The 16110-nt window shown below is 38.5% G+C and overlaps 1 protein-coding gene across 1 annotated transcript in view; it reads left to right on the forward strand.

Annotated features, from left to right (window-relative positions):
- The window catches only part of SLC6A1 (solute carrier family 6 member 1), a 250407-nt gene that overhangs the window by 98371 nt on the left and 135926 nt on the right, over nucleotides 1-16110 (forward strand). Inside the window, exon 2 of the mRNA XM_082266530.1 lies at nucleotides 13079-13495. Within this exon, the coding sequence (XP_082122656.1) occupies nucleotides 13258-13495 (238 nt within the window). The 5' untranslated portion in view covers nucleotides 13079-13257. The remainder of the gene's footprint in view (nucleotides 1-13078; nucleotides 13496-16110) is intronic.

A 16110-nucleotide genomic window follows, 5' to 3' on the forward strand; every position in this document is an offset into this window, starting at 1 on the left:
TATAAGAAGGACAAATAAACCACTTAAAGTGGTATTAAACCCAAAAGCAAACATTTACAGTATTAAGTTTCAGCTTATCAATTCTAAGTTGTGATAGCTGCATTTGTTTCCTTTTTTTTTAGGCTTTCTTTCTTTTATTTTCATCTGGTGATCCAGACAGTAATTTTTTTTTTCTCAACAGAGCAAGCTCTCCTGCAAATATATTAGTTAGGCTCCATGCACACAGGATGTCCAAAAAAAGTATTTCTGGACGCTGGATTGCTGGCAGGAAACTGCTGCTTTAAAAATGCGCTTTTAACAGCGTTTCTTTAATTGCATTTATGCACATTTTTCAGCGTTAGCATTTTTGGTAATTTTTGTAAAATTGCACAAGCTTACATTCATCTCTTCAATGGAAAAAACGCTGAACGATGATAAAAGCATGTTTATGAGCTTTTATGCACATTTTTCAGCATTCGGTTTTTTTGTGGTCAGAAGAACTGCTCTTGAACACGATTTTAGGTCATTCAGACAACAGCCTAGTACTCCCTTGCTGATCAATTTAAAAAAACATCCATGTATGCATGGACAAATAGGATAACATAAAAAACATTTTTTTAATACATCTTGGTGAGACTGTAAATACTTCTATATGATAACATTAAATTATAGTTCCTCTGTAGGTGTTTTGCTTGTTGGTTTCTGAATTTGGAATCTATTAGCATCTGAATTGCTAGATAAACTATATCTTAACCCTAACTGAATTAAGGTCCTTTCACATGGGCTTTCCACCTGACGGACTCCGTTTTGCTCAGCAGGGATCGATCCGCCAATCCCCGCTGAGCAGACGGATGACAGCTCCATCTCTACTTACTTTGCAGAGATAGAGCTGTCAGATCCCTGCTCTCCTCTATGGTAGATCGGATGAAAACGGACAGCCTGTCTGTTTTTATCCAACCTGATCCTCCAGATGGATGGAAAAAAAGGGTTTCCATTTATCTGGAATTCACAGATCACATTGGGTCGGAGAGCAACGGATGTCAGAAGACATGTCACCACTGACATCCGCTGCTCCATAGAGGTACATTGAGCATCCGATCAGGTCCGCCTGAAAAACTGACAGGCGGACCTGATCAGAAAGCCCGTGTAAATCTTAAAAAAAATACAGTTTTCATCTTATTTCATCCTTTTTCTTTGTATCTAAGAGCATCCAACTTCCTCTAGCCTTTTTCATCCACTTTCTGTGTGCATGCATCTGCATGTTCTCATTGACTAAACATCATTGGTCTAAAGCTGGGTCTAAACTAGTAGAATATCTCTGAATATTTGAATATGGTTTCAAAATAGTTCAAGATCTTTTTTTCCTTTAACATTTGATTTTGGAATTAATGAACGAAAACCATATTCACTTTTAGAAATTTGTACATTTGATAACAATTTTTCATCCAGCGCCTTCAAATTTTCATATCACTATTGATTGGTAAAAAGAATGAGCATTATTATAACATTCTTACAATAAAAAATGTTGAACATAATTCTGCTAGTCTATACCAAGTTTTAGTTGGTTTTCTGATAGTGACGTGCCTTTGCCTATTATGTTTGTAAGGACATCCACTTATAACCCCCACTGGAAGCGAATGAGACAAAATACCAATGCAGAAGAGTGATTGGGAAATAGGGACGGAGCAAAAAATCCTATAACAGGAAGTGCCTAAACAAGGACCTTTCTGCCAGAATCAACTGAGGATGACAGGCAGTCAGCCAACTCCAAGTATGGGCATTGGCAGCAGGTGTTCTAGGCTGCACACGAGGATGACAGCTGTCAAAATGCCTGGTGGATGTCAGGAGAGGGGGTGTGCATGACGCATTTCTAGGGACTTGCCCTCTTCTTCAAATACATTTGTTTGTCCCAATAAGTGGATGTATCACTTAGAAACACAAGAAACACACAAGGTATGCCCAGTGCCCACTAATCCTATGAATGTTAATTCTTTGTCCCTTTCCAAGCTACTCCCCACATTAAAGACCGGTTGTTAACAGAGCAAATTGCTAACTCTACTCTTAACCCTTCTGCTTTCTCAGCAGCTATAGCAGAACAGGAAATTCTCCCAAGATACAATTAGGTCAGATGCCAGTCAACCGATTACCAGTATGATTTTTGACTGTGGAAGGACATCCAAGCAAAAGGAGAGAGAGAACATACACACTGGCTGCAGGCAGGCAAATTCAGACATTAGCAAGAATGCCATCGGCAGGGTCATATGATTCTCTATTACTATAAAAATTGTATTGAAAAATCTGTGTATTTTAATAATATACAGTATATTTATGTTATACGTTCATTTCAAGGCAAATTTTGGCAAACTTTATATTTATTACATATTTTTATGATTAAAAGCAGCATTTAGCTTGGAAGGTACCTAGCTTTAAAAGATACCTAGCTGATTTAAAATAATAATAAATAAGACTTTGTTATTTTCAAGAGAAAGTAATTTCTGTGATTTTGTAAGATCAGCTTGCTGTAATCCTCAAGCTTTGGACTGTTACATGTTTTCATTTTGAAAAGAAAGCATGGTATTTGGGTTGGGAATCATGGTTATCCTTTATTTTGTGATGTGTGATTAAACAAATGTTTACTACCTAGTTTGATAAAGTGAAGGGCTCTGTAGCCTCCCAAAGAAAAACATCAATGATTGGAGAGTCTGCGCTGAAAGCAATGGGTTCATTAGGTGGTTCTGACTACACTTTTTTTTTCAAAGGATGAATGTAGGTGATAAGCTCTAATAGTGATGACAATCTCATCATTGAAATAGGAAAAACTCAACCACCCATAGATTTAGGGGAGAAAGATGGGTTGGGGATTTTTCGGGTGCCAATAAACAGTTAAATTATTAAAATATACAAAATTTATTGTTAAATTGATTTAACATGAAAAAACAAAAAATTGAATTTTTTCTCTCTTTATTATTTTTGAACTGAATTATTATAATTCCTTTTTTTATTATTTTTGTATACTTAACGATTGCATATATGTATATTATATTGAAAGACATATATGATAGAATGTAAATTGATATTGTTACTTATATGTATGTCTCTTATTGTAGAAATAGCTCAGAAATTATCCCCTGAGGAAACCGTTTTGGTGAAACATGTTGGGATTGCTACTCTGTGATATCAATACACATGTTTTATGAATTGAGTATATAGGCAGCTCAGAAATTGATTTTAATATTGTATGTTTATTGTTTGTCTTTTAATTTTTTGTTTTATCATTTTAAATAAATTTTACAATAACTTTTGTATATTTTAATCATGTATCTGTTTATTGGAACCTAAAAATAACCCCAACCCAACTTTCTCTTCCTCCTCCAAATCTATGGGTGGTTGAGTTTTTCCTATTTCCTCAATTTGGATGCGGTGCCATTGGGTCCTTTTTCCAGACAAAATTTCCTAAATCTCATTATTGATTTCAAAGTTAGCCTAATAGTTGTTGGGATGTGATGTAATTGGGCTTAAGCAAAGTAGGAACATAGTAAAAAAAAATAAAAAAATGCCCTGAGGTGCATGTCAGAGCAAAAAAACAAAACAAAACACTCTCAGCAGAAACAGCTCCTTATTCCCTGTGCACCCTGCCCATGCTTCATAGAAATGAAAAGCAAGGTTATCTGCCAAGTAGACCTATGTGGACAATATAAAATATCCCCCATGTTGAAGAGATGGGGAGAAAGTGGTAGGTTTATGTAGTCTAAATCAGGAGCAACAATCCAGGGTGACAATGTTGTTCCTTCATTACAGTGATTAGTCATGGTCACCCTTGGACAGGAAGTGTGTAACTGGCTGGATCAGGTGAAACTAAAGAAAAAGTAGCCTAGAAAAAGAAGATGAATGCAGCCACTACATCTTTGAGCTGATCAGCTGTAATATAGTAAATGTGTTTTTTTGGGGGTTTAGATATGCTTTAAGTATATGTTATTTATCCCAGAAGGGTGGTAAGAACTAGAGTTTTTACTCACTGTGTTTAAGGTAGCTAATGTAGAATTCCAACAGTATACACTTTTTTTGGCTCAGTTAGCAATCTATAACAAAGCAGAGTATAATACATTTGTATAGTTTAAGGATGTTTCTACTCTGCCGGCCCATCCAGGTATGTCTGTGAATCTTCAAGACAAGACATAACATAAATGTGAACGTTTCCAGTAGGCAACAATGGACACTTGCACAGAGCTAGACCCATAGGTGTGTGCACCCCAAAGCTCAAACACACATGCCTTTCTCTGCAGCCTCAACTGCACTGGACAGTGAATGAATGGGAAGTGCTCTGTGCTTAGCAGCTTCCTGTTTATTCGTAAATGGAAGCATAGCAAACACAATTTACTATGCTTCAGTTATGAATGAACACAGTGAGTTTGTTCACTGTGTTCATTTGGAAATAACAAGGGGCGGGTAAATTACATATTGATTAGCCCTTCCCCCCCACTGTCCATCCTGAAACATCTCCCACAGCAGCTGAGGGGAGAGGAGAAAAGCTAACAGCACTGCAGGGGGGGGGGGCGGTTAGCCGGGGGGATCCCAGGCACACCTGACAAACCCCCTGCGCACACCTATGGCTAGACCATATGACTTTGTTGTATTGTAGCACAGCTCATGGTCACATGATTATAGACCCCTGAGGTCCAGATATTCCATTGTGCATGCAAGTAGAGGTCTACTGTGATTATAACACTCTCAGGTCCCATGGCTACAACCAGAATGTGAGTTATTACACGATTAGCTTTAATCCGTGCACAGATTTTCCAGTTCTGGGACAACAATCTAAGCACCAACAAGCTAAGGGTGATTGTCACTGGGCCAGGTAACTTTACAGTTATCCTTTTACACACACTGCAATCATCACGTGTTTTAAGAGAAACATGCATTGTTCACTGCATTTTCTGTTGCAGGTAAAAGCTTTTAAAGAAAATGTCTGCATCACTCACTTTCGCATCCAGACAGTAATAGAACAGAGTTTACAACACAGTAGCTTTTTTCAAAGAGGCAAAAGTTTTTACATTTCTGAATAGAGCAATCAGAGATTCAGCGTAATGATTTTTAATATAGTTTTATGGAAATAAATAAATGGTGAAAGAAATATTTACCAAAAAGATGCTACAAAACTGACAAAAAGCATTAGTAAAACAAATGGAATTAAAAATATAAAAAAACTTAGCAAAATGTGCCTAGTCTTTGGTTTCTGCAGTCCAATTTGCTTGCAGAGTAATGTATCAGAATCACTGGCTCACAGAAAATGACTCTATCTGCATCCAACGTAGTTTCAATGTGAAACAAGAATTGCAGACCTGCAAATGCAGCCATTTTTTGTCACTGAAGAAGGAGTTACAGAATCATCACACTCAATCAACGGGCCTGAATGGTATGTTGAAGGAGCTGGAAAGTGTTTTATTATATGTCAGTGGACACCTTACTGACAACTCTTTATAATATATCAATTTTTCCAACAGACAAAGTTTTATAATCAAGCAACTAACATATTATTTCAAAGAATGAAATTACGATTTGTTGGACACCAAATATATGTATATCATGAATCAGGAGAGTGAATGTGTCCCATCTGCCTTCTGAACTTTATAATACAGGCATGTTTTCTGTCTTACTGATTGGCATCCTCCCACGCATTTATTGTAACCACTTTTTTATAAAGGTGACCCCATTACAGTAAGAATTATGGAATATGAATAGAGTTTGGCTCTAGTAGTCAAAGCAGACTCAGAATGTATATTTACTTTAAACAATTTTATGGCCAACTATTTATGACAGGGCTGCAAGAGGAGCCTTTTGAGGATCCTGGCTAATGGAGGTTTTTGAATTCCAGCTTTGCTGCTAGCTTCTTCTTTCCAATCAACTTTCTTCAGTCTGTGTCTTAGGATAAGCTGTCTTCCATTGGAGATTCTAAAAAATACAGTATGTCACCTTCTCTTGCTGCCCACCACAGACAAAAGATTTAAACCTGACAATTTTGTCACTGACTAAATTATGGAGAAATCAGGGTGGCACTGTGGTTGGTATGACTTTCCTATTCCCTCCACACAGTTTGGGGTTTGTCAGACCTCATTATCGTTACAAGCGTGACTACACCCTATAACCAGAAAGTGGAAATTGTACAGTGAAGGCATTGCACACTGCTGCTTTGTTAGATAATACAAGTGGACATTGTCACACATGCATACATTCATGAATCAATTTTAAGGTGTCAATTAGCACACAGGAAGCCAATATGAATCTCAGAGCTGGAAATCCTAAGTATTCTGATTTATATCCATAAGGTTTTGTTGACCCCATGATAGGAGTAACATTCATGACAGGCTGACAGCAAACATTTATTCGGTCCCAAGTGTTTATTTCTGGAAAGATAGCATCTTGACTTAGTTTAGGTTCTCGGAATCTGATATAACATTAAGCTTGTGTTGTGTATGGATAAATGAAACAGTGGCTATTAGAAAAATAATCTTTAGAACACCGGATGGATGTAGTGCCTTTTTGCAAGGAGACAGAGGAGCACTACTATAGCGATATCTCACAGTGAGTGATCTAAAAGCCAAAAAAAAAAAAAAAATGCAGCCAGTGATTAATTCCAAAGGTACACAACCAAAACTAATGTTTTAGTAGGCCTTAAAAAGATAGCTACCATTTAAGTGCACTTATTTTTTACTACTCTCCTTCTGTCTGCCAGCAGCTTGGTCATCATTTAAACCTATTATTACTAGGCTCCTGTCAGATCTTCCTCGTAGGCATATAGGATCTTTCCCGTGAAGTCTTCAAAATTCTGCACAGCACAATCCTGATCGGCTGTGGGCAGACCTTACATTGAAGGGTAAAGTGTACACAGAGCACAAGCATTGTTAGTGTTTTGCTGAAATTTGAAGAATTCAGGGGACATTCTGGATTATGGGTGGAATAAGCTATAACTGACTCTGGTAGGAATGAAGAGGAACAGGTAAAGAGGAAGTAAAGCCTGATATTCTTTTTTCTTTTTGGTTACCTGCAAAGTAATTGCTAATGCGCATAGTAGCATATCATGTGACACTTACCTGCAAACGAAGCCTGTGTCGTCCCCGCTGGAGGCCACATCCATCTTCACCCGTCTTCTACTAGGTCTGCGGACTCCAGCTGAGCTACTGGACAGAGCCGCATGATGTCATGGCACAGGGCTCTGAAGAAATGGCACGATCGGCCGTTCCTTCAGAGTGCATGTGCCGATGACATCATTGGCTGCATGCAATGTAAATATCTCCTAAACGGTACATGTTTAGGAGATATTTACAGTACCTTTTGGTAAGCCTTATTATAGGCTTACCTATAGGTACAAACAGTACAGGGGGGGGGGGGGGTATACAATCTCTTTAAAGATACACACACTAAAAGTGATATATTTTCCAAGACTAAAATATGTAAAATAGCCTTAGCTCTACCCATCAGCTAGACACACAGGGGTTGATTTACTTAAATTGGTGAGTGCAAAAACATGCAGATGTGCAGGAAGGCCAATGGTTTCTCTGCAGAGATGCACCAGATTTTACATCCTCCAGTTTTAGTAAATCAACTCCACAATGTCCATTTAGAGCTCATTTTGACATTGGCATTGTCACTCACCCAAATTTGATTTTTGCTGTTCACACCTCAATCAAATTAATCAAATGAATATTTTAATAGGAGACGTTCATGCCCAAAAACTGTTTGATAAATACTGCTCACATTCTTTCACAGCATGTGATTATTCTAGCCGATAAAAACCGTAGGAGTTTAATTAAATATGTTGTCTACCAATTTTGCTGAAAATTATGTTAGCAATGTGAGATATCTAGCAATGTCAGATTTAATTTCCACCTTCAACATTTCCTCGCTGTATGCAAGTCTTTGTAGGCGTGATTCAGCAAGGGATAAGAGCACCACAGGAGGGGGGATCCTTGGGGTTGTTGCTGCTTGTTCAATAAAATAAAAGCTTTAATAGCTTAAATTCACCATGGGTCATAGCTCAGAAATAATAATCATTCTGGATTGTTTGACATGTGATTTATGTTAGCTCTAATTGATTTGCTCTTGTTTTTGAGTGCCTCAGTTGTCTACACATTAGTAGACAGTGCAATGGGTGTGCTTGAGTAAAGGATAAATAGTACATAACCAGAATTGTGTTTTCCATGATCCTGTGGTTAGCGATGTCGATGTGACCTTCATAACTCTAATTTTCCTGTTTGATAGGTTTGGATCCAATATGGTTTGTAATAAAAAATTAAAAAGCTGCCCATGCCAAACTAGGCATATTGCCTTGTATCCCTACTGCAAGAGAATCGTAATATATTGACTCCAGCTTTGACTCAGCATCAGGCAAATGTTTTTGAACAAAGGCCCACTACAGCCTAGCCTGGAGCTGAGGGGAATCAAGTTCTTTCTCAGGTCCAGTGCCTGGGAAAAAATATATGAATTTGGAGGAGTTAAAGGAGTTGTAAGGTCAGAAGTTTTTTTTAACTTAATACATTCTATGAATTAATATAAAAAAGCCTTCTGTGTGCAGCAGCCCCCCTAATACTTGAGCCCCCTCTCTATCCAACGATGTCCATGAATGCTTCAGCTGTCCGGGACTCTCTCTCCTGATTCGTTGAGAAACAGCAGTGGTGCCCTTGGCTCAGTTAGCCAATCAGGAGAGAGGGGGTGGGGCCAAATATCAGCTCTGTGTCTGAATGGATACATGGAGCTGCAGCTTGGCTCGGGTACCCCCATAGCAAGCTGCTTGCTGTGGGGACACTCAATAAGAGAGAGAGAGGCCAGGAGCTCCAGCCAGGGACCCGAGAAGAGGAGAATCCGGGCTGCCCTGTGCAAAACTACTGTACATAGGAGGTAAGTATAACATTTTTGTTATTTTAAAAGAAAAAAAATTAGACTTTAAAATCACTTTAAGTGTAGCCTAATTTACTACCTTCTGTCTTAGTGCACAACTAAAGGGCCATACACACTATAAGATTTTCTGAAGACTTTTTCCTTCAGATTTACCTTTTCTATGTAGTGCAAGGGCCTGCCAGATTGCATACAAATGCAATGAGGTTTGACCTCATATTATATGGTTTTGGTAAGTCTAAAGAAAAAAGTCTTCAGAAAATCTTATAGTGTGTATGGCCCATAAGTAATTCTTCTAGACCCTTTCCCATTTTTTAAAGTATAACTAAAGTCAGAAGTTTTTTAGGTTTGGATAGACTGATTAGGGATTAGAACCATTGTCAAGTTTTTATTGCTGTCTCTGACCCCTTTTCAATCTCCATTTGTCCTAATCACCAATGTCACCTGAAATGGAAGTGAGGGTAAATGATACATTTTTAGTTGCTACCACAACAGGAATAGAAAGGAAATGGAACACTTGGTCCTGTGGCAACTGTGCAAAGGGGGATGCTCTTCACTATGGAAACATATTTACATTGGAAATGTCATAAAGCACACAAGGGCTATCTCCTTAATAAAACCAATGGCAAAAAATGACAGTAATGTTGACCCTCCCCAATTATGGTATATACAAAATTTGAAAAATATGTTGACTTTAGTAAAACTTTAAACTCACGGAAATGTTACACTTAAACCCAAAAATTGCTTTAAGAAAAGAAATGTATTATTCTTTTAGTACCTTTTTTTTAAAAGTAAAGAATAGATTTAAGGTGTTTTTCTGTCTTAATTTCCATGTTGGAATCTCATCATCTAAACAACAGTTCTATGTAAAATGCCATTACAGTGTTGTTTTGATTTGTTTTGTGACTAAAGAAAAGGATCTTAATGAAATTCTAGGTTAATTCACCTGTTCTAGGGCTACATATGCTCTATTTCAATATTTGTACTGATTTTTATTAAGAGAAAATGTACTAGCAGGAATATTACTATTTTCCTTTTATATTGCCCAAAGTGTGTAAAAAATAGAAAACCACAAAAATAGTAAGAATGCATAAAATGTAGTATATAAATATTCACTGCTCAAAGAAATGAAAGGAGCACTTTGAAAACACATAAGATTTAAATTGGGAAAAACATTATGCTGGATATCTAAGGATGGAAAGGATGCCACATCGTTTGATGGAAATTAAAATTATCAACCTACAGAGGTCTGAATTCAAAGGCACCCCTAAAATCAAAGTGAAAAAAAAGATGCAGCAGGGTAGTTCATTTTGCTGAAATTTCATTGTGGCAACCCAAAATGGTACTCAGTAGTTTGTATGGCCCCCATATGTTTGTATGCATGCCTGAAAATGTCTGGGGATGTTCCTAATGAGATGATGGATGGTGTCCTGGGGTATTTCCTCCCAGATCTGGACCAAGGCATCACTGAACTCCTAAACAGACTGATGTGCAACCTGGCAGCATTGGATGGACCAAAAAATAATGTCCCAGAGTTGTTCGATAGGATTTAGGTCAGTAGAGCGTGGGGGCCATTCAATGGTATCAATTCTTTTATCCTCCAGGAAGTGGCTGCATGACACATTGTCGTGCCCCAGAAATATCCCTGGAGCCACTGCACCAGTGTAGGGTCTGACAATGGGTCCAAGGATTTCATCACGATACCTAATGACAGTGAGAGTGCCATTGTCTAGCCTGTAGAGGTCGTTGCATCCCTCCATAGTATTGCCTCCCCAGAACATCACTGACGCTCCACCAAACCGGTCATGCTGAAAGATGTTACAGGCAGCATAACATTCTCCATGGCTTCTCCAGACCCTTTCACGTCTGTCACATGTGCTCAGGGTGAACCTACTCTCATCTGTGAAAAGCACAGGGCGCCAATGGCGGACTTGCCAATTCTGATGTTCAATCGCAAATGCCAATCAAGCTCCACAGTGCCAGGCAGTGAGCACAGGGCCCACTAGAGGACGTTGGGCCCTCAGGCCACCCTCACAATGTCTGTTTCTGATTGTTTGGCCAGAGACATTCACACCAGTGACCTGCTGGAGGTCATTTTGTAGGGCTCTGGCAGTGCTCATCCTGTTCCAGAGCAGATACCTGTCCTGCTGATGGGTTAAGGACATTTTGTGGCCCTGTCCAGCACTCCTAGAGTAATTTCCTGTCACCTGGAATTTCCTCCATGCTCTTGAGACCTTCTGGCAATGGCACGTATTGATGTGCCATCCTGAAGGAGTTAGATTGCCTGTGCAACCTCTGAAGGGTTCCAGGTATCACCTCATGCTACCAGTATTGGCACTGACCCTAGCCAATTGCAAAACTAGTGAAAAACAGTCTTTCAAAGATGAGTAGGGAAATAAAATGTCAGTGACCTTCACCTGTAAAACCATTGCTGTTTTGGAGGTTGCCTCCTTGTTGCCCATCTAGTGCACTTGTTGTTATTTCATTAACACCAAAGCAGCTGAAACTGATTAACAACACCCTCTGCTACTTAAATGACTAGATCAATATCCCAGGAGTTTACTTGACTTGATGCTATACTTAAAAAGTGTTACTATAATTTTTTAAGCAGTGTATATATTTGTGTGTATATATACATATATATAGTTATAAAAGATGAATATTTCCAGTTGGTTCATTTACCCCCTTGCTGACCGTCCACCGCATATATACTGCAGCAGAATTGCTTGGCTGCACGAATTGATGTACGGGTACGTCAATTCGCTGGAGCGTTGCTGGGGGCGAGCTTGCACCCTCAGCGGTGCACTCCCGCCCCCACTAGGCAGCGGGGAAGCCAATCCATGAGGCCGGCAGCCGTAATAGCCGCCGGCCACCCATGATCACTCCCTGCTGAGAGAGAAGGAAGGTCAGCTGTTGTAAACACAGCTGACCATTGTTCTCTCTGAAATGATCAAAGAGCGCCTGTAATCCTTCTATATAGGATCACAGTTCTCTACGATCATTTCACAAGTCCCTCCCCCCACAGTTAGAAAACACTCCCCTAGGCTCACAATTAACTCTTTGATCACCACTGTGTTAACCCCGTCCCTGCCAGTGTCATTATTACAGTAACAGTGCATATTTTTAACCCTCCCAAAAGTGTCAAAAATGTCAGTTAGGGGTCCGATCTGTCCGTCACAATACCACTAAAAATCGCAGATCGCCGCTATTACTAGTAAAAAAATAAAAAAAATAACATAAATCTTTCCCCAAGTTTGTAGACGCGATAACTTTTGGGCAAACCAATAAAAATACGCTTATAGCGATTTTTTTTACAAAAAATATATAACAGAATACAAATTGGCCTAAAAGGATGAACATTTTTGATTTTAAATTTTTTTTGGGAATGTTATATAGCGGAATGCGAATAATATTTTTTTTTTGGGGATTTTTTTTCAGAATTGTTCCTCTTTTTTGTTTATAGCGCAAAAAATAAAAATCACACAGGTAATCAAATACCACCAAAAAGAAAGCTCTATTTGTGGGGAAAAAAGGACATCAATTTTATTTTGGTACAGCATCGCATGTGCAATGGTCCGTTAAAATAACGTAGTGCCGAATCGCAAAAAATGGCCTGGTCATTAAGGGGGCAAATCCTTCCAGTCCATAAGTGGTTAAGAGGGCTGCTTGCCTTCTTTTGGTAACATCTTCCCTAAAGATCCCATGAATACCATATTACTGTAAAAAGAACCTATAGATTTCTAACAAACCAGATTAACAGATAACTTGCATGGCTACTTCCTGTTTTGTGCTCTCCTTACATGTCGAGGATTACATAGCCTTTCATGGATTCAACATATGTTATATAATATAACAGAGGTCCGATCACAGATCAGGGTGCATCATTTGAAACTTTTCCTGATGTTAACAGGGACAGGGAAGGGTAAATGTACTGTAAACTATACAAATGATCTGCTATTTTGGAGTGGTGCTTAATTAAAGTTGTTAACATTTAACAATGAAAAAAAAATGTAACTTTTTTCATGATTGGTACTAATAAACCCTGATTTTGGGGAGTATGGTGCCATTATAATCATTTGAGCATTGGTACCATCATAATTTATATTTGTGTTAATATTGTATAGGTATTGTATAGATAGTAGCTGATTAGCCATTCTCAAAGAATTTGTTGTTACAATGTGAATCAATAAATCTTTTTATGTTTTTGCAGCTCATCATTTAATCTCATAACCATTTGGGGATATACATCTGCAGTAATCAACATAGCACTTTCCAAGGACCTTTGTAACCCTAGTGAAGTCACCAGGAGCCGCGAAGCTGCTGTCCACGTGGACTGGTGCTGAAATCTCTCGTCTGGGTACCAGGCACTGCCATTCTAAACCAAGAGACATGGCAACAAATGGAACTAAGGTGGCAGATGGACAAATTTCCACGGAGGTCAGTGAAGCTCCTATCACAAATGATAAGCCCAAGACCTTGGTTGTTAAAGTGCAGAAGAAAAGAAATGAAGATCCTGAAAGAGACACCTGGAAAGGGAGATTTGACTTCCTTATGTCATGTGTTGGTTATGCAATTGGTCTAGGAAATGTCTGGAGATTTCCTTACCTCTGTGGAAAGAATGGAGGCGGTAAGTTGCTGTTAAAGCTAATTATGCATACAATATTATAATAACATTGTTATTTTTGGGGGAGATTGGCCTTCAACATGTACTGTAGTTTGAAGTTTTACTTTGCACTTTATTAGGTTTAGACCACCTCTTTGTTTTTGCTTTATCTTTAAGGATTTTTGAATTGTGGGAAATTTTTATCTGCATATATCTGTCTTCAGTTCTGCAGAAGGTGCATGGGTAGTTGACCTGCTGGAGGAACAACTTAATATTGTACATCAGCATCTTCTAAATATGCCAGAATTTTGCATGCAGACGATTAAAGCTTATTTTTCAACACTACATATGGGAATTCACTTAACATTTTACCTAAAGTGTGTCAGCTTTGTGGAAGGTACGTATTTAAAGTCAAAATCCAGCCCAAATCTAGTTGCAATGAACTTACAGAATTATTTACCATTTTGAAAGCCTGCTGAAAGCTAGGGCATCAATTTTTGGTTGCCCCTATCCTTAAACAGATGTATCTGTGTCAGTTATCCATGTTCTATGTTATAATACAACATGTCCATTGGGAGAATGGGAATACAAAATTCGTTCCAAAAACACAATGCATATGGTACAGAATCTACTCTATACTTTTACATGTATATTTGGGAATTTCTAGTTCTTTGAATTTTTTTTTTTTTTAATGAATGCACTTTTTTGATTATGTTCTTAGTGTTGGGCACCATGTAGCTTGATGGTCCTTAACATTTTATTTTATTTTGTTACGTTTTTGCATAATTAACCCATTTGTGTAGGTACTTTCTATCCTATTTGTTCTGTTTGGAGACCCTTGGCTTCCATTTTGGTGACAATGTTTTTACATTCACACACTCAATTGCGCAGAGCCACAATGTGTGTTGCTATGGACAACATTGGGCACCGCCTCTATGGGACAAGAGCTTGAGCAGTTCTTTCTTGTGCACACCTACAGTGTATTCATCCACCAAGAATATTGCAGGTAAACCACTGCACTTGCACAGGGGAAATGTTCCTGGATGTGGGACCAGCCCATTGAGTGACTTCCACTTAGCAAAGGAAGACAGAGGACAGAGCATTGCTGTAGTCTATTTGTCCTTGAGGCCACATCCCCAGTTACTGAACCATGCCTTCACTCACTTGGAAACAGATGCTATGGGACCATGATTCTTCCAGATTCCATAGACAGTTGCTTAGGCATGCCACTTACATTACCATGATAATGACCGCTGACTGCTGGCTCTTTTGAATACAGCACACTCCAATCCCACTTCTATATTGCCAAGTTTTGGATCAGGGACACGGCTACAAACTTTACAAAGTTATTGACTAGTGCATCACAAATGTATGTTATCTACATTGACATGTTAATGTTTATGTATGCAATTGTGGAAGGAATATGACATCAGTGATGTCATGGTGGTGTTGATTTTTTGCGTTCCTTTAGGTGTTGCCTCTATACTATATAAAAGGGAAAGTGTTATAGAAACAATCAGGTATTTATTGTTGTGTTCTGTAAGTCACTGGGGCAACAAACAAGTTGAGATCCCGCCAATATAGACAAAGATAGCAGTAAAAAGTTGCCAAAGGATAATCCTTTTCCACTCTGCCCAAAACTAGAAAATTAAGTTTTGGCTGGACTTTTATTTTACTATATTGGAAAGTGTAATGAATGTTGAAAATGCTCTGGACAAAGCAGCAATAGTTCTGTTCATTGCAATCATATCATGAAATGGTTTAATCTGATTAGTTGGCAAGTGTTATGGCACTTAGCATACAATCTATGTACTTTGTGTCACTTTGACAAATATACCACCTTGGAGATATGCACACAGATGCCTTCTGCTTTAGTTTCCTAGTACATGTCTATAAGAGAGAAAAATATTGCAGCACAGTGCTTATTTTAGAAAAAAAATATTAAGGGCATGCCATTAGGTCTACTGCCGAGCAATCAATATTCACCTTTCGTTGGCTCCCTCTATTGTTCAGTTTAGCCATCAGGAGAAAATACTTGGTACTTCTAGAAGTGGAAGAGTGTGTTACTAGGCCAATCACCAAACACAAGAACAGTCACATGTGGAGATTCCATAGCAAAGTATAATCTATGACATAAGTGATTCATAGTTTAAGCAAGGAAACTACTCCTGCTCTTGCTTTTGTTTGTGTTTTCTTTCCCAAATTATAGATACTACTGATGTAAAGATATGGCTTTATTGGTTTTATGGTGTAGTGCCTCTGAGTTCAATGAAAGAATAGAAGTAGAGTTGTGGTGAAGCAGTACTCAAAGACCCATCTCTAAAGTACTGTGTGATGCAGCATTGCCTTCTTATAACAGAAGGTATTTACACATCAACACTTCCAGCATCCATGCAAATTGTTTTGCCCCTTTTAGTCATCAGTACATCTAGAACCACTGGTGTATAGCACAAATGCAGCTATACTTATTCTATAAAATGATGGTTACACAAGGGGCAAAAGGGGAGGATTTACACGACTCCGCCAGTTTTTTGGTTCCTTTTGTACTGCCTCAGCATGACCTTAATGGTTGCACTTTTCTCTTTTCCTAACTTGCAAATGCAACATGTCACATCCTGCTGGTTTCTCTCTTTTGGAAA

Source organism: Pelophylax lessonae (genome assembly GCF_965119305.1).
Source record: "Pelophylax lessonae genome assembly, chromosome: 8".
NCBI classification, from domain to species: domain Eukaryota; kingdom Metazoa; phylum Chordata; class Amphibia; order Anura; family Ranidae; genus Pelophylax; species Pelophylax lessonae.